Here is a 27,611-nt window from a genome sequence, read left to right as displayed (position 1 = left end):
CCTTCCACAATTCACAGAGCCCTTTTACGCAACTGACGTCAAGCACCACTACTGGCCGCGAGGGGGAGGGGCACGTACTTGGCGCAAGGAGGTCGTAGAGCGTTCCCGCCATTGGCGGCGGTTAGGGCGTTTACGCAACGGCCTGACGTAGGGGAGGACGCGTTAGTCGGGGGGAAGGTTCTAGAAAAGCGGCGGCAGCGGCTCTAGCGGCAGTAGCAGCAGCGCCGGGTCCAGAGTGGAGGTGCTCCTAGCGGTGTCGTTTCTCGACCAGCGGCAGTTCTCACTACAGCGCCAGGACGAGTCCGGTTCGTGTGCGTCCACGGAGATCTCTCTCATCTCGATCGGCTGCGGGAAATCGGGCTGAAGCGACTGAGTCCGCGATGGAGGTAACGGGTTTGAAATCAATGAGTTGTTGGAAAGGGCATGGCGAGGCCGTTGGCGCCTCATTGGAAGTCGGCCATCCGCCTCCGTGGGAGAGCGGCAGCGAAATTGGGCCACTTCAGAAGCGGCTGGTCTCAGGATGTTTTTGAAGAGGGGTCGTTAGTGAGGCCTGATTGTACAGCGCTTTCCCCACCCTCAGTCTCCCGGCGCCATTTCCCTTTGCTGGGGGTGGGGGATGGGGAGCTTCCACATGGCGGACGCAGCCCCACTTTAGTGAAAATGGGGCGCGGAGGCAGGAATTCTTACTCCCTTTTTACAGCACGCTGGTTTGGGGGCCCCGGCGTGTCCGCGCTTGAGCGTTTCGGCGGGCCTCGGGTCCTCGCGAGCGGGACTGCGGAGCTTCCCCTCCCCCCTCCCGGGAACCGGATTTGGCGGCCGCCATTTTCATTTCTCTCTTTCCTCGCAGTGTTTTCCTTTTAACTCTCTAAGTTCAACTAGCTTGACTCTTTTAACAAAGAATAGAACTGGTTAACTATTTTTTTTTTCTCGGACTGTTTTCATGCCGTTTCGAGGTGGACTCCTAGTGTCTTGTGAGCTCGGGTCTTTAAAGTCTTGCGCACCTCATTAGAGGCTCGCTCCCTTCCCCTCGATGAAATGGCGCCATTGCGTTCAGGAGCCGCACCGAAGGGCGGGGGAGGGGGCGGCGTTCTCCAGGGCGGGTTCGCAAGGCTTAGGAGGTAAAGCCGTGTAGGGTGTCGGGCCCGGTTTAAGGCGAGCGGTAGTATGAAGACCACAGTTTGTTTTCCAGCCCTTGTTTATTTGAGTAATTGTTTTATCTGGGTCTGCGGTAACTAAAAAGGCAGTTGAATCGTAGGAAACTTCAGAAATGAAGAATCAGATTTAGAGCCATCAGCTTACTACCGACTATGTGGGGAGGCCGTGGGGGAAGGAGGTCTGTGGGGGGCGGTATTTGGTTCAGAATCCTTTATTTTCCTGAAGGATTCTCTTTGAAACGTAGTATTTGTATTTTAAATATTATTTTTACTGGGAAATTTAATCTTTACTGGGCAAGACCACAGGTATTTATTAGTGGTAAGTTAGAAATCATGATGAAAATGAAATAAAAATGACTTTATAGTTGTACTCTGGTTAAAACATGGCTCAGTCCTTCAATGCGTGTATTGCTATATACAACACTTTTAGGCTGGGCCGCTATGTTTTTGAACTTTGTCACTTGCTTTTCTCGTTTATGTTTGCAATCATGGTTGATGATTACATTGATAAGCATAAGGTCTCAAGCGAAGGGGGTCTACCTGGGTATTTTCCTTGACCCTAAGCACGCTTATAAAATAACTTTGTTTGTAATCGATAGTGGACAGCGGGTAAGTTTGGAAGATGAGGTAAGTAATGAGTTTTTGCCTTTGTTAGTGATTTGTAAAAGTTGTTGTAGATGTATTTTTTAATCTATTTAATTTATTTGGGTTTTAAAAGGCCTATTAACTGACAATATTTGGAGTAAATAAAATTTGCTTAAGAGTCCAAATATCAGTATGCTAAGTAACTTCTATAATTGTTTTTTAAGTGTCTCAGGAGCTAGTTTGATAATTTGTTTTCAAAATTTTCAGAATCCTGAAAAGTTAACTATACAGGGAAAAAACTGAATTGCTTATCGCTGTATTTTCTGAGCTGTTGGGAGAATGTCATGCATGGAGAGAGGAACTTAATAGAACTATGGGTTGAAAGTTGTAATGCTGTTTGATAACAGTTGGTCACGGACATTGTGACTAACTTTCGTTTCTGAATATTCTTAGTTTTTTAACCTAGTCAACTGAAAACAATGACCCAGCCTGCTTTAACTCATAGCCCCAAATACAGAGCTGTTAATGCAACTTATTTGCTTGCTGGTGTAAGGATTGAGTTTTCAGCCCAGGCTCTTTTTCTTTTCACATGTGAAAGTTGTTTATGCTGTGTAATTTGCCAGAAGACCACTAAGTTCAACATGGTGAAGTGTAAATTGTAGTACTTTGTAGCTACGGGATAGTCACAGTGGTCATTTAAATATTTTTATGGCTTTGAAAAGTGAGATGATCACAGTGTCTTACTATGTTTCTGCTTTTAAGCTCAGTAACGGTTCAGATTGTTTCTGTGTTGTCTGCATGTCAAAAACTAGCTATGTTAAAACTTTACTAAGTTTTAGACACCATTAATTATGAAAGTTATTCTGCCTTGGTCAGAAGAGAGGTAAATTTTATGGATATTTTGGTACATACATTGAACGCTTAAAATTTTCTGTAATGGGGAGTTGGTATATGGGGAGAGAACAATACTAGGTTTTTGAAAATTGCGTTACATTAGAATCACCACCAGAGGGAGCAATGAAGAGAAACTCTTTTGAAATAACTGAGTCCTGAAATAAATGGCAACTCTTGGTTATAAAAAGGCAACAGTTTTTAATATTAAAAATTTATATTTAAACGGAATATTTAAAAGTTCTCTGTTCTGGGTTATAGGATTGAATGCAGGTTTTGATAAGAATCTTAACTTTTCAGTTACCAGGGAGTAGATTTGCTCCTTTTTCTTCAGAAAGTTTTTTTTAAACTAAGTTATGCTAGATTTGTTTAAAATAATTTAATGTGAAGTAAATTTAGATCAAGCGTTAATGATTTTGAAACTTGTGTAATTCAGCTGAGGCAATTTTTTTGGTGTAACACAACTAATGCAGTTTAACATATGGTTTAAATTTGATGTAAGTTTTTTTTTTCCCCCCCAGAAAACTTTAGAAACTGTTCCTTTGGAGAGGAAAAAGGTACTCTGCCAGCAGGTCACCTCATATTTAAGAATTTAATTTCCTGCATACAAAGAGAAAATGTAAATAAAAATTGAAATGATGTTTTCCTTTGCAGAGAGAAAAGGAACAATTCCGTAAACTCTTTATTGGTGGCTTGAGCTTTGAAACTACAGAAGAAAGTTTGAGGAACTACTACGAGCAATGGGGAAAACTTACAGATTGTGTGGTACGTTAAGTGTGGAAGTGCTTAGGGATAGTAGTCCTTCAAGTGTTGGGTTTCTCTGTTTAAAATGAGTGAATCATGGAGAAAATCACTTTAAAATTCATATTCATTATTTTAAAATGCTGTAAGTGATGAGATTAAATGGTAACATCACTCCTTTGGATTTAAAGGTAATGAGGGATCCTGCAAGCAAAAGATCAAGAGGATTTGGTTTTGTAACTTTTTCATCCATGGCTGAGGTTGATGCTGCCATGGCTGCAAGACCTCATTCAATTGATGGGAGAGTGGTTGAGCCAAAACGTGCTGTTGCAAGAGAGGTGAGCAAGTACATAACTTGTTTGTTCAAACAGTTTTGAGGAAAATTCCATTTCGCTCTTGCTCAAGATTAGAAAGTGATTTTTGAAAGAACAAAGTTATCTGTATTTAGCTCAAAGTGTTTTTGTTTCTTTAATAGAGCTTCGTTGCGTTTCTGTACTTATAATTTCCTAGACTTAAGTTATTTCAAAGATTAGGTTCTTATTCATAAGGCACCTTAGTATTTGGTCATAGGATAGAAGCCATGTATGTTATTCAGATAGTGTGCCTTCGTTCATGTTTGTGGTTTCTTCAGTCAGGATGATTTTTTCTGTTTCAGGAATCTGGAAAGCCAGGGGCTCATGTAACTGTGAAGAAGCTGTTTGTAGGTGGAATTAAAGAAGATACTGAGGAACATCATCTTAGAGATTACTTTGAGGAATATGGAAAAATTGATACCATTGAGATAATTACCGATAGGCAGTCTGGAAAGAAAAGAGGCTTTGGGTTTGTTACTTTTGATGACCACGATCCTGTGGATAAGATTGTGTGTAAGTGTCCATAAGTGCTAGGGGTGTGGCTTTTTCACATTTTAAGTTTTGAGTATGTTAACACCTAAAACTTTGTTAAAGTAAAGTTTAACTTGTAACTTGGCTAATATTATATAGGATGCTGACTTAATGGACTCTGAACTTTTCATTCCAGTGCAGAAATACCATACTATCAATGGTCATAATGCAGAAGTAAGGAAGGCTTTATCTAGACAAGAAATGCAGGAAGTCCAAAGTTCTAGAAGTGGAAGAGGAGGTAACTTCAATTCCATTTTTTTCTTAAGATTTATTTGTATAAGTGTTTGTTACTAACCAGGGTATTTATTGTAGGCAACTTTGGTTTTGGAGATTCTCGCGGTGGTGGTGGAAATTTTGGACCAGGACCAGGAAGTAACTTCAGAGGAGGATCTGGTAAGTCCGCCTTCTATGTTTAGAAGGGTGAATGTGCTTGAAAACTGAGTTTTAATTGGAATCTAGGAAATCCAGGCTAATTTTTAAAAAGTTATTCTTAAGTTCTAATGTAGGTTCTGTCCTGATGGGATATTCTGATTTGGCTAGGCAAGAGGTAACATTTTAAAAGTCCTGTAGTTATAGTCAAGGGCAAATAATTGCATAGATCCTTTATGGTTTTCAGTTTCTGGAAAAGTTAAGATAGTGCAGCCATCTTAAATTTATGAGGTCTTCCTGAATAGTCGGTGGAAATACTGTAGAGACTTATATGTGTAGGTTTGAAGAGGTCTGTGTCTTTGTTTTTTGCTTTGGGCTTTATATGTAGGTTAATCTGAATTAAAGTAGTGGGGTGCCAACGGAAATACTGCCCCTGTCCATTGTCATTCCTTTTCATAAATGAATATCTTAAGTGGAGGTTTGCCAAGTCCAAGCCCCAAATCAGGCAGTTATCCTGATGATGAAATGGAATCACATACTTTAGTGTATTTTTAACACTAAAATACAGCATAAAATATACAGTAACACCAGTGTACAGCTTAAGGGGAATGGGTTCCTAATAATTCTTATTCATAGATACTAATAGATAACGTGGAGGAAGGGAGGGTAAGGAATTGAGTGGCATGAACCACAGGAAAATAATCTTTTTTTTCCTGCCCATAACAGATGGATATGGAAGTGGTCGTGGATTTGGGGATGGCTATAATGGGTATGGAGGAGGACCTGGAGGTCAGTTTCTTCTACACGTCTTAAGGTTTAATCACACTGTGTTGTCCGTTTTTGAGTGTATACATGAAATTTTTCTTAATGTTTTACCTTTTGTAAAGGGATTAGGTGATAATGGTTCAGTTATTTGGATTTTTATTCTGATTTGCATCTTACCTGTTGTAAATTATAAAAGGAAAAATATGGTTGTAGGTGTTTGTATTTTTGCAAAATCAATTGGGTAGATTTTAAAGGAGAATTTAAAAATGCTGTTTAAAGCTGTCTTGTTGTTTTTCAAGCAAGAGAATTGGAGATAGATGTGATATTTTGCATACTGTTTTCCTGAAAAAGTATAGAAAAGTGGTTACGAGCAAGATCAACATGTAAGGGGAATGTATATAAGAGTCCTGTGTTGTCTTAGCTCTTACCAAGATGAGTCCAGGAGGATAATGTTCCAAAAGTCCCCGAAGGAACTTTTCCAAAACATACACGAGTGTGTCTAGCTAAGGTGGTGAGCCACTGTTAAATTTATCAAGTGATATGTTTTGTTGAAGTACAGAAAAGAGTGATACTTGCTGACAAATGTCTTAATAGAAAGGAACAAGACATTTAAAACTGATCTAAATAATAGGCCCTATTTCTGGTTTTGACCTCATTAGGCATGACTTAGGAGTCACATAAATCTCACTATTTCCAATATTGCTTTGAAATCCAAATATTGATTTGGTTTGAGAAAGATGAGTTTTTGTACTTACTGCAAGCAATCTGAGAATACCAGTTTAAGTTTAATTACATGCGCAAGTTTGCTAATTTCTGGTCCTCCCCCCCATTTCTACTCAGGAGAAGGGTGGTGGGCATTTTATTTAAGAGACATGGTAATTCACAGGGAAACATGAGTTGGGAACTTAATCTTTTTGACCAGCAGGAAGATGTGGTACTTCTACTTTGTTCCATTAGTCTGCACATCTTGTCTGCCCCACCCCACCTACAACCTTACACAAAACATAAATAGGATTTCAGGATACCTTCCAGAGAATCCATGATGTGTCTTTAGTTTCAGGGGAGACCTGTGGCATTACAGGTATTTGTTTATAAAGGTTTTATCCAGTTGTTAGTGGGTAGGCACTCCCCACCCCCAACCGTTTACCAAGGATGGATATTAGAATCTGCCCTTGAGGATTTTAGAGATTTTGTAGAACGAATATCTTACTTAAATAGTACGTGTTTTGGAAAGCTGGAAGTGGGTGTTCAAATGGCATTGAAAATATTAAGTAATTACTTAAAGGCTTATTTTATAATAGGTGGCAATTTTGGAGGTAGCCCTGGTTATGGAGGAGGAAGAGGAGGATATGGTGGTGGAGGACCTGGATATGGCAACCAGGGTGGGGGCTACGGAGGTGGTTATGACAACTATGGAGGAGGTAATAAATTCACCTGCATCTTTATGTGGGAATTTGGATTGGAATTAATGATTTTCAACACGTGAGATTTTTCATTTCATTGTTGTTGATGGTTGTCTTTTAAAAAAAAATGTAGAATTGTAGATAGGTGTTTTGCATTTATTCTGATTTGTTTCTGTGGGAATTTTAAGTACTTAGCATGTACCACTGGTTTAATATTTGGTTGTGTTATGGGGTTTATTGTACAGAAATTTCCAAATTTTTTTACAGGAAATTATGGAAGTGGAAATTATAATGATTTTGGAAATTATAACCAGCAACCTTCTAACTATGGTCCAATGAAGAGTGGAAACTTTGGTGGTAGCAGAAACATGGGAGGACCATATGGTGGAGGTAATTTATTAGATTTTTCAAATTTGTGATGAAAATATTAAGTGTTCCATGACTTTGAAGAAAGATAACTTTCAAGTTTATTTATGCTTGGGTAACACTTCCCATCAAATACAGTGTTATTGAGAGTAAATTTTTGGGAAAATAAAAATGTAACATCACTGGGGGGATTGTTGTGGGATGTTCAGTGATATAAAATATTTTGGGGTTAGTGAAGTGGATTAGATGTTTTCAGTGGCTTTGGCTGATTAAGAAAAAGCCAGATAAAATTGCTGAGCATATTGCAAGTGGTGTAAATTTTGTATGACTCTTAGAAAGCTAATTTAGTAAATCTGAACTTTTCGTTCAAATCATCGTTGAGAGTTGTTAGTGGGACAGAAATAGATTCCTTATGTTTCTTATGCTGGGTATACTTTCTTAAAAAATCTTTTAAATGATCATGGAAGAGAGCCCTCTAAAGGAGAAGCAGTAGTAAAATGTTTTCAAGTTTAAAGGAAAAAATTGAAAAATCTGTGAATCTGGATAATTTAATCTTGAGTTAATGAGGCTAACTAGAAACAAGTATGGTCTCTGATCTGCATGTTTTAGGGAGTGTATGGCTGTAAAATAAAATCAACTGTAGAACTTGGGAAATCAAAATAAGTTTGCTTTCTCTTGTTCTAATAATTCTAGGAAACTATGGTCCAGGAGGCAGTGGAGGAAGTGGGGGTTATGGAGGGAGAAGCCGATATTGAGCTTCTTCCTATTTACCATGGGTAAGTAGCTTTTAAGTTTCACGTTATTAATGTCTTGGGAGACCTAGCTGCCAGGAGTTAAAAGCTTTTTAGGATCATGTTATCTTTCCTTAAAATCTGGTTAGATGGATAATTTCATAACCTATTTTTTTTTTACTCTTTACTTCTGTTGAAACAGGCTTCACTGTATAAATAGGAGAGGATGAGAGCCCAGAGGTAACAGAACAGCTTCAGGTTATCGAAATAACAATGTTAAGGAAACTCTTATCTCAGTCATGCATAAATATGCAGTGATATGGCAGAAGACACCAGAGCAGATGCAGAGAGCCATTTTGTGAATGGATTGGATTATTTAATAACATTACCTTACTGTGGAGGAAGGATTGTAAAAAAAAAAAAAAAATGCCTTTGAGACAGTTTCTTAGCTTTTTAATTGTTGTTTCTTTCTAGTGGTCTTTGTAAGAGTGTAGAAGCATTCCTTCTTTGATAATGTTAAATTTGTAAGTTTCAGGTGACATGTGAAACCTTTTTTAAGATTTTTCTCAAAGTTTTGAAAAGCTATTAGCCAGGATCATGGTGTAATAAGACATAACGTTTTTCCTTTAAAAAAAATTTAAGTGCGTGTGTAGAGTTAAGAAGCTGTTGTACATTTATGATTTAATAAAATAATTCTAAAGGAAATTGTGTAATTATAGACTTTTTATTTTAAATAAGTTAAGGAGTGGGTAGTATAATTAAGGTCCATTGCAAAGCTGTTGTTATATTTGTGTAAGATAAATGCTGGTCAGATACAAGTGTGTTGTCTGCAATTCATCAGGATTAAATTATCTAGATAACTTAAGGGATATCTCTGCAAGGAGAAACACCTTTTTAGATCTTTTAGATGCTGCTTCTTCAATGCAAGGAAAGGAAATAACCCCAGCGAGGTACTCTTCAGGGATACAGGTCTAGTACAAGAGAACTCTTGACGGCTACTAAGTTCAGCCAGTCTTAAGAAACTGTGCTGTTTCTACAAAGCTTTAACTACAGTAGTTTATAAGGATGCCAACGAAAGCTGAGGGTGTAGAGCAAAATAGTTCTAAGCTTCAGTTAAACTTCTTTAGGTAAGATCTCATTTACTTTTCCTTTCTTAATTTTCCTCCCCAAAAGATAAACTAATACTCTTTAATGGTCTTTCAGTATAGTGGTTCTCATGTAGTTTAACATAGCTATAAATTGAGTTTAACAATTTATAAACTCAAGAGAATAATTTTATAAACCCTGTTTTCCAATCTGTCATTTACTTAAATTATTTTGGTTTTTTTTTCCCTTTTTTTTCCTTCTTTCCCACCCCCCTCCCCTTCTATGAAGATTCAGGTGCTTAACATATCATTTTTTTCCCTGCTGGAATTTTAGCATTGATATGAACCATGGACACGTATATTCTGCTGCCACAAAGACTGTAAAGTGCTTCATTTCAACAGCTGAGGCAAGCCAAGTGATCATTAATAAAGCTTTTCTTGGTTCCTTCAGTGGTGTTGGTAGTGAAATGGTAGGTAAAAGTTAGGCTGCAAGTTGAATGAATCATGAAATTTCCCATCGTTACACCCTTGTGTATTCACATTTCTTGGATCAAGCGTTTTGAGTGAACTAGGGATTTTTTTTTTTATTAAAAATAAAGACGTTTTGTTCTTCTGTTATTTTGATACGGTTCTAGCTTTACATGCTTATCAGGATCAGGCTAAGGAGAAGGTAGGGCAAGATGGTTAAATCTACTTTCAGATAATTTATATTTATGAATAAAAGTGTCTACATTATAAATCTTGTATGTATCCAATTCTAAATACTTAGGTTTAAATGTGGTAATTCTTTCCCAATCCCTAACCTATAGGAGAGACGTAGGTTGGCTGCTGAAGTTTCATTTCTTAGATGTCATCAGAGATTGATTGCCTGGCTTTATTGCCTTTTCAGGAATATGATAATCAGGGCATATTCTACTGTATGCACCTGTGAGTCTTCTTTGATCCTAAGACCACCACTGAAATTATTTAGGTTCTTTGGACAAACATGATAAACTTCTTCAGATACTTTTTTTTTCCTTTGGCAGGAAGGTGTCTTGCTGCAGGTAACTAATGAAGAAGTGTTCAACCACAGAATCTTCAAGAAATAAGAAATTCTGTACCATCTGAAAGTAGTTCTTGTTGGTGCCTTCATTTTAAAAAGCACTCTTTAAGATTAAAGGGAAATGTTTTCTGATAAAATAACAGACTTCATTTAGTACAGGTTCTTAATATAAAACAATTACAAATTGAGTATTGTTTGTAACAGAGTAACATCAGTTCAGCTAGAGAGAGAAATGTATCGTGTTTTGAATTAGGTTTTGTGAGTAGACAGATTAAAATTCTATTTTAAATATAAAGTTTATTAAAATAAATACTTTTGTATTCAAATACTTGGTGTAATGTTTACACATAAAATGTGAATCTTGTTCTATGAACATTAAGTTGTCTAAAGGATTGCCATCCACTAGATTTCTAAAGCAGTTTCACAAAGCAATGCATATTGCCATTTTCCTTTCAATATGGATAGACAAACGAGAAAAGCACTGTGGACATTATTGGCTGTCCCTAATAAAATGCCATTCTTTATACACTGTATATTCAGCGTTTGAATAATGCTACAGATTTCTGGCTTTGCCTTGTATGTTTAACATTGCTGGTGGTGTTTTAAAAGTCATTACAGATTCTAACCAGCTAAAGTGGTCCAACCAAGTTTAAGTGGCTATGCAAAAGGCACTGAGACAAAATCTGTCATTAGTTTCTCTCAAATGTGAATTAGCTCTGTTTCGTTATACACTTAGTATCAGGTGGTTGTCTTGAAGGGTTAAACATGGTGGATAAAATTTAATAGCAAGCAGTGAGTTTCTTACTTGGATGTTCACCTGAAATGATGAAAAACCAGAAAAATAGTAGGGGACAAAGTAAAGTTGACTTGTTCTAACTATCTCTTGGTTTTGATATGAGGTATCTTACAGGTAAGTCAAACTAATGATGGCTAACGGAAGATGAGCTTTGCGTCCATTGTCAGCTATAAATTTGTTTACATTTGGCTGTGGATTTACTAGGAAAAAATAATTCTTAATGTCTTAAAAATGTCTAGCTCTTCAAAGAAGTTAACTTTTGAAGATAAATCAAGTTGGTATAATACAACCCTAAAATACCCAGCATTTAACACTAGCACAAATAGGGGAAGACATCTGTATTATGTATTAACGGGGCGAAATGACCTAGTTTATTGAAACATGCAATAGGTAATGTTGAGTATTTTGTGTGTGTATATGTTGTTGAGCTGCTAATTTTCTTTTAGAAATTGAGATTTAAGGACGGTTTTGTTCTAAAAGGAAATATTTTAGAGAACTTAAATTTTCACCTCACTGTTTTTGTAGGTCAGCAATTTGGAAACAGCTTAGCTGTGCGATTTCTAGCTGAAGCTTAGGGTTGTGTGTAAGTCAGGGAAAACATGACTTGGGCTGGAATATTTGAATCCAAAATGGCCTGCTGACAGGACTGAAGGTTGGTACTGGCTATTTCCTTTACCCATAGTGAAACAACAAAAGAATCCTCAAAATACAACCAGTGTTTTTGTAAGTTGTGATCACAGTGTGGGAGGGGAGGGTTTTTTTACTCACATGACAACCAAAAAGCACGATATTGGGAGCCATCTTGGGGGATGGCTCCCATACCTGGAGTGTTTTCCTCTTTGGTAAAAGCTTTTGAAATTGGATCTTCTGTGTGGTTTTCAGTATTGCGATTAAGTGCATGAGTATGTTAAAGTTGGTCTGAAGTGATTCTTAATATTTAAAAGTACTGAGGCAATTAAGGGAGGCTTTAAAAGAATTGTCTTGGTTCCTTAGTAATGACAATTACTAGTTCAAACGTGTGGATATGTGGTGCCTTTGCAGAAGGTAGAAAACATCACTAATCTCAGTATACCCAAAGTGCATGTGTACATTGTGGCTTAGTTATATTTTAAATCAGTCTAAAGTTTGGAACAAATATTCTCAGGTGGTATACCCAATGATTTTTTTTTTTTTTTTTGCGGTACGCGGGCCTCTCACTGTTGTGGCCTCTCCCGTTGCGGAGCACAGGCTCCGGACGCGCAGGCTCAGCGGCCATGGCTCACGGGCCTAGCCGCTTCGTGGCATGTGGGATCTTCCCGGACTGGGGCACGAACCCGTGTACCCTGCGTCGGCAGGCGGACTCTCAACCACTGCGCCACCAGGGAAGTCCCCCTACCCAATGATTCTAATGCTGCTCTGCTATTACTGCAACTAAACTATTTAAGTGAAAAATATTTAAATTATTAAGCACTAATATGTACTCCATAGGATGACTTTGTTCACTTTGTTGTTCTGGCAGCTGGGCTGACTTCTTAACTGCTCCTGTATTCTAAAGGTCAGTGCTGAACTGGAGCCAGCCTAGAAATGGAACCCAGATATCCAAATCATGTTGAGCACACGTTGCTTGAAGATTACACGCAATAGTTCTAATTTCCCTGTGAGGATTTCATCATGGCCTGTTGTTAGCTACGAAAAGTAAATAAGGTTTTAATAGGAAAAGGACAAATGCGATGCTGAGCGCCTGTCGGAACCAGATTTCACTTTTAATTCTCAACTGATGTAATTCTATGACAAAGGGATGATTTCAGGAATAAAAGTATTTTCTATAGGTAAGGAAGGTAAGACTGCTTTTATGTTGGGAGTAGTAAAAAATGTAAGTTTGGGCCAGTCCACTGAAATCAGGAGGGAAAATGATGCCTAGCAAAAAACATGCTTCAAAGAGGCCGAAGGCCAGTTATACAGACTACCAGATTTACAGGTGTAAACACTGCTGATCTTACCTAGTTCTATGGGTCCTTTTGCGGCTACAGTCTGTATTTAAACCCCCAAATACTTGGAGACACTTGGGAACTTAAGTTTATCATCCCCCAACCTTGATTGATGGAACTGTTTCTCAATTCAAGTAAGTCTTTACTGTTTATCCATGTCTTGTTCAGATTAGCTGAAGAGTGATTTCACTACTTAAGGAATGGGTCAGATAGGTCAGATAGCTAACAGCTGTTCAACAATCAGTAAAGTTAAAATGCATATGGCTTCCATTAGAACTTGATATTTTGATCTGTTTATAAAAGCTTGAGAATCAAATTTTCTCAACACTCCACCTATTCCTTTCAACTGATAAAACCTGGTTTTTTTTTTTTTTTTTTTTAAGACTACTGAACTAGCAGAATATTCAATCTTGGTGTATCTTAATCTGTAAGTAGGGAGCTTAGGCTAAAATAGTGGTGTGAAATTTTCACTGCTGACATCAGTGATGGAAAGCAGTGTGGTATTTGTTCAAAGGGACTGTCCAGAAACTAGCCTATGGCAAATGAGATGAAACTGGCTGGTGAAAGCTGCATTCGTTGACCTTTGGTCACAGTGCACCAAATACCTCATGGATCTCAGATTTTCAGTTGCTGTGAATGTTTTGAATCCCAGCTGTCTCTGCTGTGTGCCTCTTTTTTGCCCATTTGATGTTCTTGATATTTTCAGGGATTGGGGAGAATGCTGAGCTTGAAAAGAGCAAGCACTGAAATTGAGCAAACTGGGATACCTGCAGTTTCAAAACTTATAATTGGCTGTGGCATTTTACATTGTATGTAGACTTGAAAGAATGTGCCTTGAAGCTCTGTATTTAAGAAGCTAAGACATCTGAGGTGGGCTCCCTTGCAAAAAGCCAGCCTGTCACCATTGAAAAAATGGTTATTGCACAAAACTGGTCAGAAGAGCGAAACTTGCATCTAGAAGCATTTTGCTACTACGTGGCGCTTGGAACAAATTCCTAGCTCCAACTTAAAGTATAAAGGTTTACTATAAAAACCCACACCCTGCATTTCTGGAACCCAAAATAACTTTGACTTGTGACATTTATGTTTTTGGGCAATTATAACCGCAGAAAACATCTGACAACCTTGATTCTAATTTTGATATTAGACTGTTCATGTTAATGTTCTCAAACCTTGACAGGGCAGTTGTCTTCAGAAAATTCTTGAGGTTTCATTTCAAGTGCCATTCCTATTGTCCTTTTTATCAAATGGCTGTCTTTTTGCCTCTTTGAATATCTTTCATTTTGCTTCAGTATTTTCATTTCTTTACAAAGTCTGTGCTTATCATCCCTTAGTGGTGGCCTGCGTTCTTGTAGGGCCTCCTGTACATGCTTGATTAAATCTTTACATATTTAAGCAAGTTAGGGTTTTTTTTGGTGTGAGCTGTCAGTGTTCCAGATGTGGAGCTATCCCTACAGGCTGGCTTTTACTGCCAGGGAATTAGTCCTATTTCTGTATATGCAGGCAACTCTAGTTATGGGAGGCACTTTGTCTTCAGGTGTTAAAGCCTAATGCAGTAATATTTTAAAGCTCCAGTTTGTTTTGTTTGGGCATCCTGGTGTAGAGCTTGGTCTATTTCATGTCATGTTTTGTGTGTTAGGTCTAAGGGGGGGGTGGGATTTCGCTTGTCAGTTCAGTGTTGACTATATTCGGTTTGACTTGAGTCTGATCAATTTGTGTAGTTTTTAAAATTCAACACTGCTGCCCGATTTGCTAGATATTCACCTGTGTTTTTAAATGTGGGTATTTTGGAAGAGAAGTTTGCTTAGGATTTCTGTATAAAAGGGGAAAGTTAGTACTTTATAAAATCAAATACAAAATTTATTTCCACAGAAAAAGCTACATAAGTTTTCATCTATTAAGCTAAAACAGTTCTTGAAAACTCTAAATGAAAATATTTTAAATCATAAAACATGTTTTGAAATGTGTTTGCTCTCTTTGAAGGGACCATCTTACTAAGAAGTGGCTAGTGAAAGTTAGCAAGTTTTCACGTCACCCTATTTCTACATTAGTTCATGAAACAGGCCCCCAAGTCTGATATTGAAGTCCTAAACTGGTCCATATAAGCTTCAAAATGTAGCCTTAATTGAGTGATTCAAGTAGCAGTAGATAACACTTGAGCTAAACTTCAAAGCAGATTCAATGGGTTTTGATCAGTTTCTGAACATTACGACTTTTGCATATGGATGGAATCCATCTTCAATTTCTTCTCTCACTTTTTCGTTTTCCTTTTTGGTTTTCCTTTTTTTGGCCTGGGGTCACCAATTCCTTGGGTACAATCAAAACACTTCCATCACGGCTGCACTGAAGAGCATACTGGTTTGGATTGACTGGCCTACCTTCATCATCTCTTAACCTACTAAAAACATCGTGATAGAGATCGTGCAGTTTCTGTTTCATTATATTTATAGCTTTGTGACACTGGGATCGCTCTCTCTTAAGGGTTTCCTTCTTTGCTTGCAAGTTACATATGTCATCTTCCAGATTCAAAATTACATCCAGTTTGCGCCTACGGCAGTTCTGAGCAGCAACTTTATTCTTCCCTCTTCGTCTAATATCACGGATGAGCGACACTTGAAAATCTGTCAGGTAGTACCTGCTTAGCATGCTGTTGAAAGAATCTACAGGCATCTGGACAATTTCATCCACAGAAAAAGGGATGTGCAGAGCTTTAGCACGCCGTTCATCACGGCTTAAGTTTCTGTCTGTGTCATTGAGGTACCCACGCCTTATTTTCTGTGACTTCCCAGGCCACGAAAAAGATTCATAAGTGGATTCTAGTGCACTTGGCTGTAAGTGGTAAGTGTGGTTATGTAATACAGGTTGAAATGCAAAGTCCCCATGAAAATGAGAATCACTTCTGTGATCCATGTGACAAAGTTTAGTGGGCTCTGGGTAGTAGCCTCCTACAGCCCCTTCTAAGTCACGGTGGGAAAGAGATTCACTACTAGAACGTGAAGCACCTTCACATACAGAGCGTGAGGAGTTAGACTTGGTGACAGAGGTGCTATTGTGGCTTGAGTTTAAGGAAAGCCCAGAATCAGAATCTGGTTCTTCAAAAAGCTGAGAAACTTCCATTGGATCAAAACCTTCTTCTGTGGCCAAAGACATTAAATTTATCTCATCAAATATGTTTACATCAAGGTCATACAGAAGGTCTTGGTTTGTTAGGTCCCTCATCTGATTGTCAAATGGAAGAAATCCTGGCAAATTAGTTCCAGCAAGGGTCTGTTCAGGATTGGTAAGAGGAGAATTTAACTGCAGAAATAGTTCTTGTGGCTGTGAAGTCCTTGCTACTGGATCCCTTCTAAATGTATTGTCAGGACACAACAACATGGCCTCATGGAGATTTACATCGTGACTTACAGCCTGGTTATAATTTGCATGTGTAGGAGAATTCATGCCATCATTGATACTTCCTGGGAGAGCACTGTCTCCCAGTGAGATGCCCTGAAAAAAGAAAGGAAAAAAGAGCACTATAAATAACGTGAAACTATTTTAATAGCAGTTATAGTACCTAATACAGTACTTGTTCTTCTCTTGTGTTAATTCCTCTATGTAAGTAAGGATATGCTGTTGGCTACGAATAACTTCCTTAGTTAAATAATGCAGGCAATAGAATACATGATGTGAGCCCAGGTGAGAATATGCTATGTCAGGAAAGATCTGTTTTTTGAACATCATGGGAAATTAGAAAGATTTATGTTAGTGTGAAAGCAGGTCTTGTTATTCAAAAATTCTAATATCTTACTAGTGAAACAGTCTTAACTGCAGGGAGAGAGGTATCTAAAAGCAAATTGGACCAGCATAAAGTGTAATGCCAGAAAAACTAAGGTGTGCCTTAGTTTGTCAAGTTGTGTACTGCCGTTTTGATTCAATATGGATTTTATGAATTTGATTTTATATCTTTATGATTATTTGGAAGGGGGAACTATACATATTTGGCTAATTCTCCAAAGAAGTGTTTCTATAAGAAGTAAATCTTAAGTCTGTGCTTAAATAATGCACTAGAAACCGTTATCTAAGTATTAGTTTAAACTGCTATGTATCCTAGGTAATAAGGTTGTGTTTATTCACAGAGAGATCACTGCAGATATTTTTCCTGCAAGGATAAAAGCCAAGATTCCCATTACCTCCAGTGGATTTTCAGGCTGTGATGAAAGCAACTGAAATAAGTCTTCCAGAGAGAAAAATGTGTCTGTTCCATTTCGATGTATCTAGAAAAAGAAGGTGCATCATTCACTTAAACAACTGAAGTGGTTGACTGGGGCTTTTAGGCTTAATCTGGAAAGGGTAACCAGGTGTTAACATCCATGCTGGATTTTTATCTCTAGTTTGAAATTTTTACGTTCTAGTCCTTTTTTAGTACTTAGTATTTTAACATCCTGCTGTAAACAACCTTTAACTTGATGACTCCTCTATTCCTGCCCTAACCGTTCTTCATCTTATGTCTTTAGCTTATATTCTTAGTTCCACCTTATGTGTCCCTCTCCACCCAACTTTCCAAATTGATTACAAGATATTTAGAGTTACCAAAGTTCTGTCAACTTCTTGTTATTGCTATGTCTCCTGCCTTAAGGGTTTAAGTTTGTTGAAATAATTACTTTGATAGTTCTCTGGAGTGGCTCCAGGAACTCTTTAGTCTTAAGTGATAGTTTATCTCTCAAGCTTAATGTTTTCCTTCAGCCCTGTCTTATGGCATTTATTACTACTGATATGCTATCGGTCTGTCATTTTATAACAGCTAATCTTTTTTTCTCTTGGGTAGTTTTAAAGATTTTTTTTCTTAGTCTTTGTTGCCCTGCCATTTCACTGTGATATGTCTGGGATTTAACTTACTCTGCTTGGGACTCTGTATTCCTCTAATCTGAGACATAAGATCATTTTAATTTTGGATATATTCTGCCATAAACTCTCTGAATACTGCTTCTCCTTCATACTTCCCTGCCTCTCCTGGGACTCCTATTAGAAATAATTTAGATTTTTGTATTCTATCAATCACTTTTTTCTTTTTATATGTAAAGGTGAGTTCGTCTTTGTTGAGAACAGTTTCTATAGCAGTGACACATACCAAGGGTTTATGATCCAGGTTTTATACTTTTCTCTGCAAGGACCAGTTCTTCTTGGGGACTCTTCAGCCTTGGTGCCTGATTGTCTTAAATTCTGGATTTTGAGATCCCTCTTTGCTGCTTGTATCTGTAGAGTTCTGTGTCTTGCTTTTGAGTTCACTTATACATGTGAAGATATTATCCATTCTGTCTTATCCAGGATTTGTGCATCTGATGTGTCAAAGGGATGTCTTTACATGTTAGCAAGTTCATATTCCTGACTCGTGCTGTGTGTAACTGCCATCCCCAACTTTTTACTTTAGGGGTTTCTTTCTCTGCAAAATACCTTGGGTTCTATGAAGCCATGTTTTCAAGGCTTCTATTTCTATGGATGCTATAGGACTTACTTAAGGTAAACTGGTTAATAAGATTTCTTGTTCTTCTTTAACTGACAAACGACACATTCTTACATTCTTAGTGGGTAGCAGACTTCTTCACCAGTTGGATTATTTAAAATGATTCCTAGTTAAGAAATTTCATAAACCTGATTCATCAGTCCTGGCCAGCCATTGACCAAAATCTGCCTGATGGTCACAAGTGTGTGAGAATGAGTAACAACATCAGCACAAATCTGCATTCCTGCAAAAACAATCCTTAACTGGAGGTAAATAACACTTCATAGAAAAGAAACCCTTAATATGTAGAACATACAAATATGATGTATGAAGATCATTCTGCTTAAAATGAATTATGGACTGATCCTTAGTCAAAGATGTGTTTCATTAGATACCTGTTTTCCTCTTCAGTGCCCCTGGAGATAGAGGTCTGAGGAGCTAGCCCCCTGGGTGATCCACAGGAGACAGAGGCAAGAGATGGGAGGGTGCAAGGTGTGACAGAGTCCCTTAGACACCTCATCGAGCTGTATTTCTCCCCTTTCTGCTCTTGAGGGTGGTATTGGCTGTGGTGGCTTCAGGTAACTGCTAGTCCATGGGGCGGGGGGGCTCCTTCTTTCTTTGTGTTTCCCTTAAACCTGCCTTTACCTCTTAAAAAAAATCTCATTCACTTCTCTTCAGAATCTCACGGGCTGATGCCTTCTACTTGAGGGCTTTAACTATGGACAGCATTCTGTTTGCAGTCATCCTCCTTCCTAAATCTTCACATAAAATACAAACAGTTCTATTTTCCCTCAAGAATTCACTGCATTTTGAACAGAGATCACTAGGAGTTTATACCTTTTAAAAGATAAAGCAATATATAAATTCAACTTGTCTTTAGTGAGAGGAAAGTACCTTCAGAGCAGTATATATTCCTATATATACTGTGTATTTTACTTCATTAACAGCTAGCCAAGTCCAGGCTTGCAGTGGGGCTAGAAAGAACTTACTGTTAAAGAGTGAATTATGTCAGTCATCCTAGGTATTTTCAAATGCTAGTGATTCACTTTGGTCACAGACAACTCCCTCCTAAGTAACATATCTCAGTACGAGAGCAGACGCGTTGTTAGACGCTTCTACAAGAAATGTATATAATTGTCATGTCATGTTCAAAGTGATGTGTTTCTAGAAGGTTTTGTTCAAATTGATGTTTGTCTCAAGTCAAATTTTAAATTCTGAGGAAAGCTCCCTACTTCATCTATCTCTTCATTATTATTTAACGAGTGCCTGTTATCTAGCAGTGATAGTAACTACCTTAGTTACTATAGGTAATTCTAGAGAACACAGTTGCTACTTTTCTGGGAAGTCTGATGAAGGGGTGTAATTGCAAAGACATAACCAAGAGCATAAATCTATACACAGTGAAGTGGTAAAGAGACTCGTAAAAACATCTTTTGCCTCAAAAAAGATAACTTGGGAGGCATTCAGGAAAGTGAGCTGAAATGTCTCCTTCAAAACAAATATGGTTCTTTCAGTGTTCACTGGCACTGATGTGTGTGTATAAGCAGGTGGTAAAGCCACAGGAAGGTACATGAATTACAAGGAAAACACAAGGCCTGGGGAGAACAACAGTGGGTAAGAGCAGAGGCAGATGGAAACACCTGCATTTCACAGTGAAATGCCAGGCTGCAATGGGATCCTCAACTGTAGGTCATAAAAGTGTTGAACAGCCTGAGAGGTAAAGTGAAAATGGGAGGGTTCCTTGGGGTGAGCTCCCCACTGTGAGACTAGCAAAAAGGGACTTAGAAACCACATAGAAACATGGTGTGTTTAGGGAACACAGCAGATATGCAGCCAGAGCTCGCCTGAAAAATGAGGGCAAGAGGCCAAGCAAGGGCTTGTTAGAGAAGTGATTGGACTGATAAAGGTGGTGAGGTGCAGGTTTCCAGGGCCAGCACGTGGTTGAGAGGCCACCTGGAGGTGGGGGTGCATGTGTCCTTGTGAAGAGAAGAGCAGGTGAAGGACTCCCAGCTGGGCGGTGGGGTCTCTCCAAAGAACCTGTGACGTGAAAGAGCCCATCCAACAGAGAAGCAGTTCTAAATAACATCCTACAGTCCAGGGAAAACAGTTTCAGGCTGGCACCAGTCAAGGAACACCTTTCCTAAGCTCCTACCACCCATCACACCCTCAGCTCCAAGACGGCTGGCTGTACAAGCAAGGGAGGAAGAACTGGGGAAGAAGAGAAGCTGGCCACACACACCCCTTTCCACTCAGCCAGGCTTTGAGGCTGCAGCAGGGATAGGTGGGGAAAAACTAAATTTCAGTTCAGTTTTTAACACTGGTTATATTTATCAACTGCTGCACTGGGATGACCGGAGAGAAATTTTTGTCTTATTATCTAGAAGTCACAGGGTCTGTCCCAGGTTTAACCTAGCGTGTAGGGGAAGAACTAGTTCCCTAGAACAGCTTAGAACAGGCTGGAGGGGGTAGGTTGGGTGGGCAAAGGGAGCAGAGCTGTTTTCTAACTCCACTGTCAATCGTGATGTTCGGTGTGATGTTACATAGGTAAGGCTACAATGATGGTGGGCTGTCTGAGAAGGGCCAAGGCATGGCCCAAATGCCACCTGGGGCAGTTCAGGGCTGAGAGACCCATCAGGGCAAGACCTGCAAGGATGCCCGGGTAAGTGTGAAGTGGCTAAAGGTCTGTGGAACCTCCAGACCCGTCTGGAGCATTTGTTTGCCAGGCTTGTGGGCTATGACCTCAGCAGGGCTGAGCAGAATTATGTTCCAAGTGAAAGAAGGGAGGAAGCACAGGCTACAGGAAGAATCCATCCCTTCAGCCTAGCTTCTGGAGTTCATCTTTCTACACACCCTTTTCACTGCTGGTGAGTGTGGTTATAGAAAGGAGCCAAGGAGGTTATCCTACTCGGCCTGGTCAAAGATGCAAAGTGGGCTCCTGGACTGCCCCTTCAGCATGGCATACCAGGAGACTGAGTGAGGACTTGCGCCCGAGTCCCAGCTGACTGAGGGTGATAATGCCTGCAGGGGCCAACCTGGCTGCTTCTGCAAATGGTTGGCTGGTTGAAGATTCCTGGGTTCAGGATGCCAGCCATCTCTTTATCCCTTGCAAACACAACAAAACCTGCTAGCAAGTTTCTGGATGGGTGTCTGTGAGTTTAACCAGATGTAATGTTCTGTGGACTGATTCCTTTGTCAACCAAATAACCACATCCACAGTTTTATAAAAACATGTATTTTCATATATCAGATTTACTTAACGGTAAGGCACACATATACAAAATTCATTCTCAAACTATCAAAAGCCGTAAAATCTACCTTAAAGCCAAAATGGTACGGCCAGGATATTCTAACTTGCTTACCTCGTTTCTAGGTTCAGAGGTCTTTTCTGCTTCCCAGGCAGGTTTATCTGCTACTTTATTTTCATCTTCATTCTTCTGCTGTAGTGATTTCTCCCTCTGGGTTGATGCTCTTTGCTCATTTTCCTCATGCTGGGACCTGTGATCCACAGCTCTTAGTACCTCATTCTCCTATAAAAGGACCCCAAAATGTGCTAAGTACAAATCCGCGTTTCATCAATTAAGTCAAATCTTTAAAACCGTTGTGTACTTAACTGCTCAGTGATCAGGAAAACGCACAAGTCAAAAGCTACGTTATCAAACATTTAATTCTGAAACAAAGGTCAGTTTTGTGTCCTGTCCTTTTTAAGAACTCACTGTGAGACAGGCTGTTCTGATCTGGATAATTAAAATTATATGCCTTTATAAAGCCCCTGGACTTCAGGGTGGGTTAGAAGAGCTGACTTCACTTTATACATTTCTGTACTGTTTGAATATTTTACAACAAACATGTATTTCTTTTACAATCAGGAAAAAGGTAAATATATTTTTATTTTGAAAAAATAAAGTTAACAATAAAGCTTAAACTAGCATCTCTGATATTTTCAACTATACCTATTTACGCAGATGAGTCCTTCCACCTTTGAGGAGACAAAAGGCAAGAGAATTTTTCTGAACATTCAAATAGTTATTATTTAGCATATACTGTATATTCTGATACTTTCAATTATATTAAAAGTTCTCTGTATAATGTTTCCCCTGTAACATAACATCAAGGCCTCTTAAATCCTTTCAAAGGATCTATTTTTAATTTCTTCCAGCAACAAAACACACTGGACTAATAACTCAAGGACAGCACCACTGCCCCCCACTCTAAACCACAGAAGTGTTCATCTTAACAAAAAAAAAGTGAAGGTCAAAGAAATGGAAATCCACAGATGCCAGAAACAAGGAGAGAAATCAATGCAAGAACAGAAAAGGAGGTTGATGTGCTGGTGGCCCACTTGGTTTTACTTGCTTCTCTGTTCACTGTACCAAACTATACAACAAACTCAGCCTCCCTCTTGACACTGGATGCTAGTCTTCCTGCCTCAAATGATCTCTCCGTTCAAGTACTTGATCACAAGGAGCTCGTGTGCTCAAGAACATTGCTTCTGCTACCCTATACTCTTTTCTGCGTCAAGTTGTTTCTTGTCTATCAGCTGATTCCCATCAGCCTACTAACACACAATAACACCTCCCATCTTGAAAAGTCCCTCCCTTGGTCCCACATTACTCTTTAGATCCCATCCCATTTTTCTGCTCCTCCGGAGAGCAAAATCCTCTAAGAGTCATCTGTCTCTTTTATCTTGCTTTATTTTTTTTCCGATAGCATTTAGCACCAGCTGATATATTTATTTGTTTGTTGTCTATCCGACTAGTATGCAGATTCCCTGCGGGCAGGGACTCTGCTTGGTTCCTGCTGTATGCCCACTGCCTACCCCTGAGCCTGGCACACAGTAGACCCTTAGTAATAGCTGTTGAATAGATGAACTCCCAAACACAACACCCTAAGACTTTGGTAGGGATCTGATTTCTGATGGGTGAGATACCATAGTCTTGCTCTTTCCTGCAATTAAAACACTGATTCCTATCTAAATTCAGGGAAGAAAGGAAAAGGTAGACTGGTCATCACTCTTTAACCTCAGTCTTTTGCCAAGGGAAGGTTTCTTTTGTTGAACCTTAAGAAAATCTAACTCAAAATTCTAGATTCCTGAGGCAGCTAACTTTGTTTACAAATAAATTTGCTGTTGGTGGGCACTGGAGCTTCTTATCTCTAATTCACATGATCTATTTTAGAGCCATGAAGCAGGGTCCCCTTAATCTGTAATATTTGAGTTAACACATGTGGAGACACACATGAACTTGCAAACATAAGAATGTTATCTTTAACAATATATAAATAAACAATAACAGAGGGAACAGGTGGCTAATACACAACTAGATCAAGCCCATAAGGAAACTGATCAAACTTTTAGAGTGTATGAGAGTTTGGTAACAAAAGTATGTAAGATGGGCCTGCCTAAAAACTCGGGAAGAGGAGAACGGAAGGTAGAGAAATTCTGTACGACTACAAATCACATGGCAAGAAGCAGAAAATAGGTTAAAGGACTTGCCTGGTGGCACAGTGGTAAAGAATCCGCCTGCCAATGCAGGGGACACGGGTTCGAGCCCTGGTCCAGAAAGATCCCACATGCCACGGAACAACTAAGACTGTGTGCCACAACTACTGAGCCTGCGCTCTAGAGCCCGTGAGCCACAACTACTGAAGCCTGCACACCCTAAAGCCTGCACGCCACAAGTGTGCCCATGCACCGCAACTGCTGAAGCCAACATGCCTAGAGCCCATGCTCCACAAGAGAAGCCACTGCAAAATAAGAAGCCCACGCACCACAATGAACAGTAGCAGCCCCCGCTCACTACAGCTAGAGAGAAAAGCCGGCATGCAGCAACAAAGGCCCAACGCAGCCAAAAAATAAATTAAAAAAAAATCATAAATGAACGCTAAAATTAGGGAATAAAAATTTGATGAAAATAAGATCAACAGTCTCAAAGCGTCACTCCACAGATTACTTTTTAAACACAAAGAAAAAGATAACACTTTAGGAGAAACCTGGCAAACACCATCTAAACCAAGTGGTCAAATCTATCATCACAATACGGTGATAAACCAAGATGCCTCCTGATACGATATGAAGGATACAATACCACGTCTGTGGTATTCAGCATCTCAGTGTAACGAGGAAACATCAGATAAATCAAAATTGGGAGCCACTTTACAAAATAACTGATTGATGCTCTTCCAAAACTTAAAGGTCAAGAACTGAAATACCTTTTCCAAATTAAAGATAACTTACGAGATTTGAGAACTAAATGCAATGTGTGATCTTGGGTTAGATGCAGACCCAGGAGAAAAAGTAGTTTACACAGGACGTTACTGGGGCAATAGATAAAATCTGAATATGGACAACAGATTATAGTCTTAAGCTTATGTTAAATTTTCCTGATTTTGATTAATTGGTTATAGAAAAAATCATTTTGTAGGAAATACTATACACAATAGCTTCAATTCATCCTTAAATGTTTCAGAATGAAATAATTATATGTGTATAGAGATGTAATTATAAATAGGTAACTCAAACGGGGCAAAATGTAAACAATAGGTAAATCTAAGTAAGGGATATATACTATTCTTGCGACTTTAAAGTTTGAAATTATATCTGATTAAAGCTATCCCAAAAATCCCTACATAGCAAAATCACTTTGGCCAGGGCAACAGAAAAGGTAGACTCAGGAAAACTATTCTTCCATTATAATTTCTGTTCATCTTTATTTTTCCCCCAAAGTATATATAGTCATATCAACTGCTTTACTAATTATTTTCACCTCTTCCTTCCCAACATTTAAATTTATTTCATTTTCTTGTCTAGTTGCTTTGATCATGCTTCCAGAATACTCTTCAATAACAATGGTGATACCTGACGTAAAAGAGAACACTCTTCGCCCCTCTATTCTCAATAGTCTACTACTTCACTACTTCACTTCTGACACCGGATGTGTGGGTCTTCCATACACCTAGCAATTCTGTGACATCAGCTGGGTGTCCTATAATTTAACTCAGTTCTGACACCATCTAATTGGGGATAATATCAGATCCCATAGCTTAAGGGCTCGGTCTCAAAGACGCCACCTCCCCCTTCAGAGGTCAATTCCAAGTCCAGGTTGTCACCTGTGCCTCCCACCAAGTGCCTATAAATAAAAGGTCCCCACAATCCCTCCTCCTCCAGTTTAATTTGCTAGAGTGGCCCACAGATCTCAGGAAAACAGTTTACTTACTAGATTACCATCTTATTACAAAAGGACAAAACTCAGGAACAAACAGATGCCTAAGAGCAAGGATTGTGGGAAGGGGCACAGAGCCTCCATGCCTTGCACCACTCTTCCAGCACCTCCACGTGTTCCCCAACCTGAAAGATCTCCAAACCCCACCCTTCTGGTTTTTTTTTTTTTTTTTTTCCCTTCTGGTTTTTTATGGAGGCTTCATTACACAGGCATGGTTGATCAAATGATTGGCTATTAGTGACTTAACTCAGTCTTCAGTTGCTTCCCCAGAGGTCTGGGAGATGGGGTTTAAAATTCCAACCCTCTCATCACTTGGTTGGTTCCCCTGGCAACCAGCCCCCATCCTTAGGGGGCTCTCCAAAAGTCACCTCATTAACATAAGTCAGGTGTGGTTAGAAGGGGCATGTTATGAAGAGGAAGACACTCCTTTCACTTTTATGGCTCTGGAGCTATTTCAGGAACTGAGGACTGAAAGACCAAATACTGTAACAAAAGTTGCTCCCATTGCTCTTAATGCTTAGGAAATTCCAAGGTCTTTGATAGCTCTGCCAAATGGGGACTGAGGGGGAGATGAGGACCAAATACACACTAAATCACATGATCACACCTGACATTCTTTATTTTTATTTTAATGTTTCACCAATAAGGATAACATGCAGTTTTATTTGAGATTCAAGTCTTTTTTAAAGTCGTTCATTCAATCAATACATATTAAGTGCCAAATATTGGGTTGGCCAAAAAGTTTGTTCGGGTTTTTCGTAAGATGTTATGGAAAAATCCAAATAAATTTTTTGGCCAACCCAATACTATGCTATTGATAGATGCTGGGGATACAATAGTGAAAAAAGAATTCTAGACTGCCCCTTCAGAGCTTACATTCTAAAGGGAGAGGGAGCTCAAAATACAAGTGAACTAAGAAAATTTGCAAGTTATGGCAAGTGAAAGAGAGAAGAGGGGGCCCTCCTTTAAAAGACTGGTTAGGAAAAAAAATAAAAATAAATAAAAATAATAATAAAAGACTGGTTAGGGAAAGCCTCTCGGGGAGGTGATATTTTAGCTGAGATCTAAAAAAAGAGAAAGAGCTGTGTACAGAGGAGAGAAATGAATACATTCCTGTTACCATAACGTTTTTGGTGATTGGTTTCTTAATGATGGATATTTAGATGTTTCCAGTCATTTCTTAAAAAAAAAAAAGATACTAAAATATCCTCACACACACTTATTTGCACTCATGTGCAAGTAGAATAAATTCCTAGAATGTATGCTAGGTCAACAGATAACTTGTATTTTTCATTTGATGGAACGTTTGTGGTAACTTACAATAATCCTACCAACAAAAGTGCCAGTGTGATAGATGAAAACTGGCATCTCGCTGTAGTTTTAATGTCTATTTCTCTTATTATGAATGAGGTTGAACATCTTTCACAAGTTTGAAAGCATTTTTATTTCCTTTTCTGTGAACTATTTGTGGTCTTTTCCATTTTCCTATCTGGGTCTTAGTCTTGATCAGTAGTAGCATAAAATTTTTACTCACCTTCTCCCATTCAGTCTCCGATCGATGCACATATGAAACAAGTGGTGACTATGAAGACAATAGGGGAAGAGAATGCCTGAGTACGCCTAAGGATGGAGGCATGAGGAGCAAAAGGGCCAAGGGAGGAAAGTCACAGTCAGAGCAGGAATCTGAGCTTCCTCTGCAGCCACACAGCAAGGGGCAGAAGAGGCAGCGTGAGAGCTGGGGTGAGTCACCCCAGTGCTGAAAGCCTGGTTTCAGAAGAGGGCCCTTTCTGACACTCCAAGCGTCCGTGAATAAGTGGCTATATGATATATCACCCAAACCAGTCCATTTCTGAGAAGGTAAGAGGGTGCTATTAACAATTAAGCTGGACAACAGGCATAAATCAAGACTGTCCCAATGGCCACCCTATCTACGAGGGCACAGGGGAAGAAGACCGCGTGACTGTCAAGAATCTTGGTGGAAGAATAAAAAGCACTGACTGAATGCCAAAGCCCTGGGGAAGACAGATACTTTAACTTGCACAGCCTTAGTTATTCAGTGAGTATTTTTTTTAGCTAGTCCTTCACTTATTCATTCAACAATCATTTACTGACAGCCTACTATAAAGCCAACAG

The 27,611-nt window shown here is 39.1% G+C and overlaps 2 protein-coding genes across 7 annotated transcripts in view; one reads left to right on the top strand and one right to left on the bottom strand.

Moving 5' to 3' along the window:
* Nucleotides 1–166: 166 nt before the first annotated feature.
* On the top strand, nucleotides 167–10,549 carry HNRNPA2B1 (heterogeneous nuclear ribonucleoprotein A2/B1). 6 transcript variants are annotated; one of them, XR_003004522.1, is made up of 13 exons: nucleotides 171–386; nucleotides 3,152–3,187; nucleotides 3,285–3,395; nucleotides 3,563–3,709; nucleotides 4,027–4,237; nucleotides 4,392–4,493; nucleotides 4,568–4,648; nucleotides 5,351–5,413; nucleotides 6,691–6,810; nucleotides 7,060–7,182; nucleotides 7,852–7,934; nucleotides 9,309–9,381; nucleotides 10,000–10,549. XR_003004522.1 is itself a non-coding variant. In XM_024754993.1 (12 exons), exons 1-11 carry the CDS (start codon nucleotides 381–383, stop codon nucleotides 7,911–7,913), a joined length of 1,062 nt encoding a protein of 353 aa, XP_024610761.1. In that variant the 5' UTR covers nucleotides 167–380; the 3' UTR covers nucleotides 7,914–7,934; nucleotides 8,092–8,594. The 6 variants fall into 6 exon arrangements, 4 of the variants coding, with proteins under 4 accessions (XP_024610761.1, XP_024610762.1, XP_024610764.1 ...); XR_003004521.1 differs by having other exon boundaries at nucleotides 9,309–9,444; XM_024754993.1 differs by lacking the exons at nucleotides 9,309–9,381; nucleotides 10,000–10,549 and adding an exon at nucleotides 8,092–8,594 and having other exon boundaries at nucleotides 167–386.
* Nucleotides 10,550–14,101: 3,552 nt separating this feature from the next.
* Nucleotides 14,102–27,611, bottom strand: part of NFE2L3 (NFE2 like bZIP transcription factor 3) — a gene marked incomplete at its 5' end in the record, with an annotated part of 30,319 nt that continues 16,809 nt past the window's right edge. Inside the window, 3 exons of the mRNA XM_024755005.1 lie at nucleotides 14,102–16,268; nucleotides 16,952–17,035; nucleotides 21,621–21,788. Of these exons, the coding sequence (XP_024610773.1) occupies nucleotides 15,018–16,268; nucleotides 16,952–17,035; nucleotides 21,621–21,788 (1,503 nt within the window). The remainder of the gene's footprint in view (nucleotides 16,269–16,951; nucleotides 17,036–21,620; nucleotides 21,789–27,611) is intronic.

This window comes from Neophocaena asiaeorientalis, unplaced genomic scaffold (genome assembly GCF_003031525.2).
Source record: "Neophocaena asiaeorientalis asiaeorientalis breed wild unplaced genomic scaffold, Neophocaena_asiaeorientalis_V1.1 scaffold36, whole genome shotgun sequence".
NCBI classification, from domain to species: Eukaryota; Metazoa; Chordata; class Mammalia; order Artiodactyla; family Phocoenidae; genus Neophocaena; species Neophocaena asiaeorientalis.
The sequence above is the reverse complement of the archived record's forward strand: the minus strand, read 5'-3'. Positions and strand labels throughout refer to the sequence as shown.

Bases quoted from the DNA above. Each gene is read 5' to 3' on its own strand.
- HNRNPA2B1 (XM_024754994.1), top strand. The intron at 3,710-4,026 runs GTGAGCAAGTAC...TTTCTGTTTCAG, and splicing joins AACGTGCTGTTGCAAGAGAG to GAATCTGGAAAGCCAGGGGC. The intron at 5,414-6,690 runs GTCAGTTTCTTC...ATTTTATAATAG, and splicing joins GTATGGAGGAGGACCTGGAG to GTGGCAATTTTGGAGGTAGC.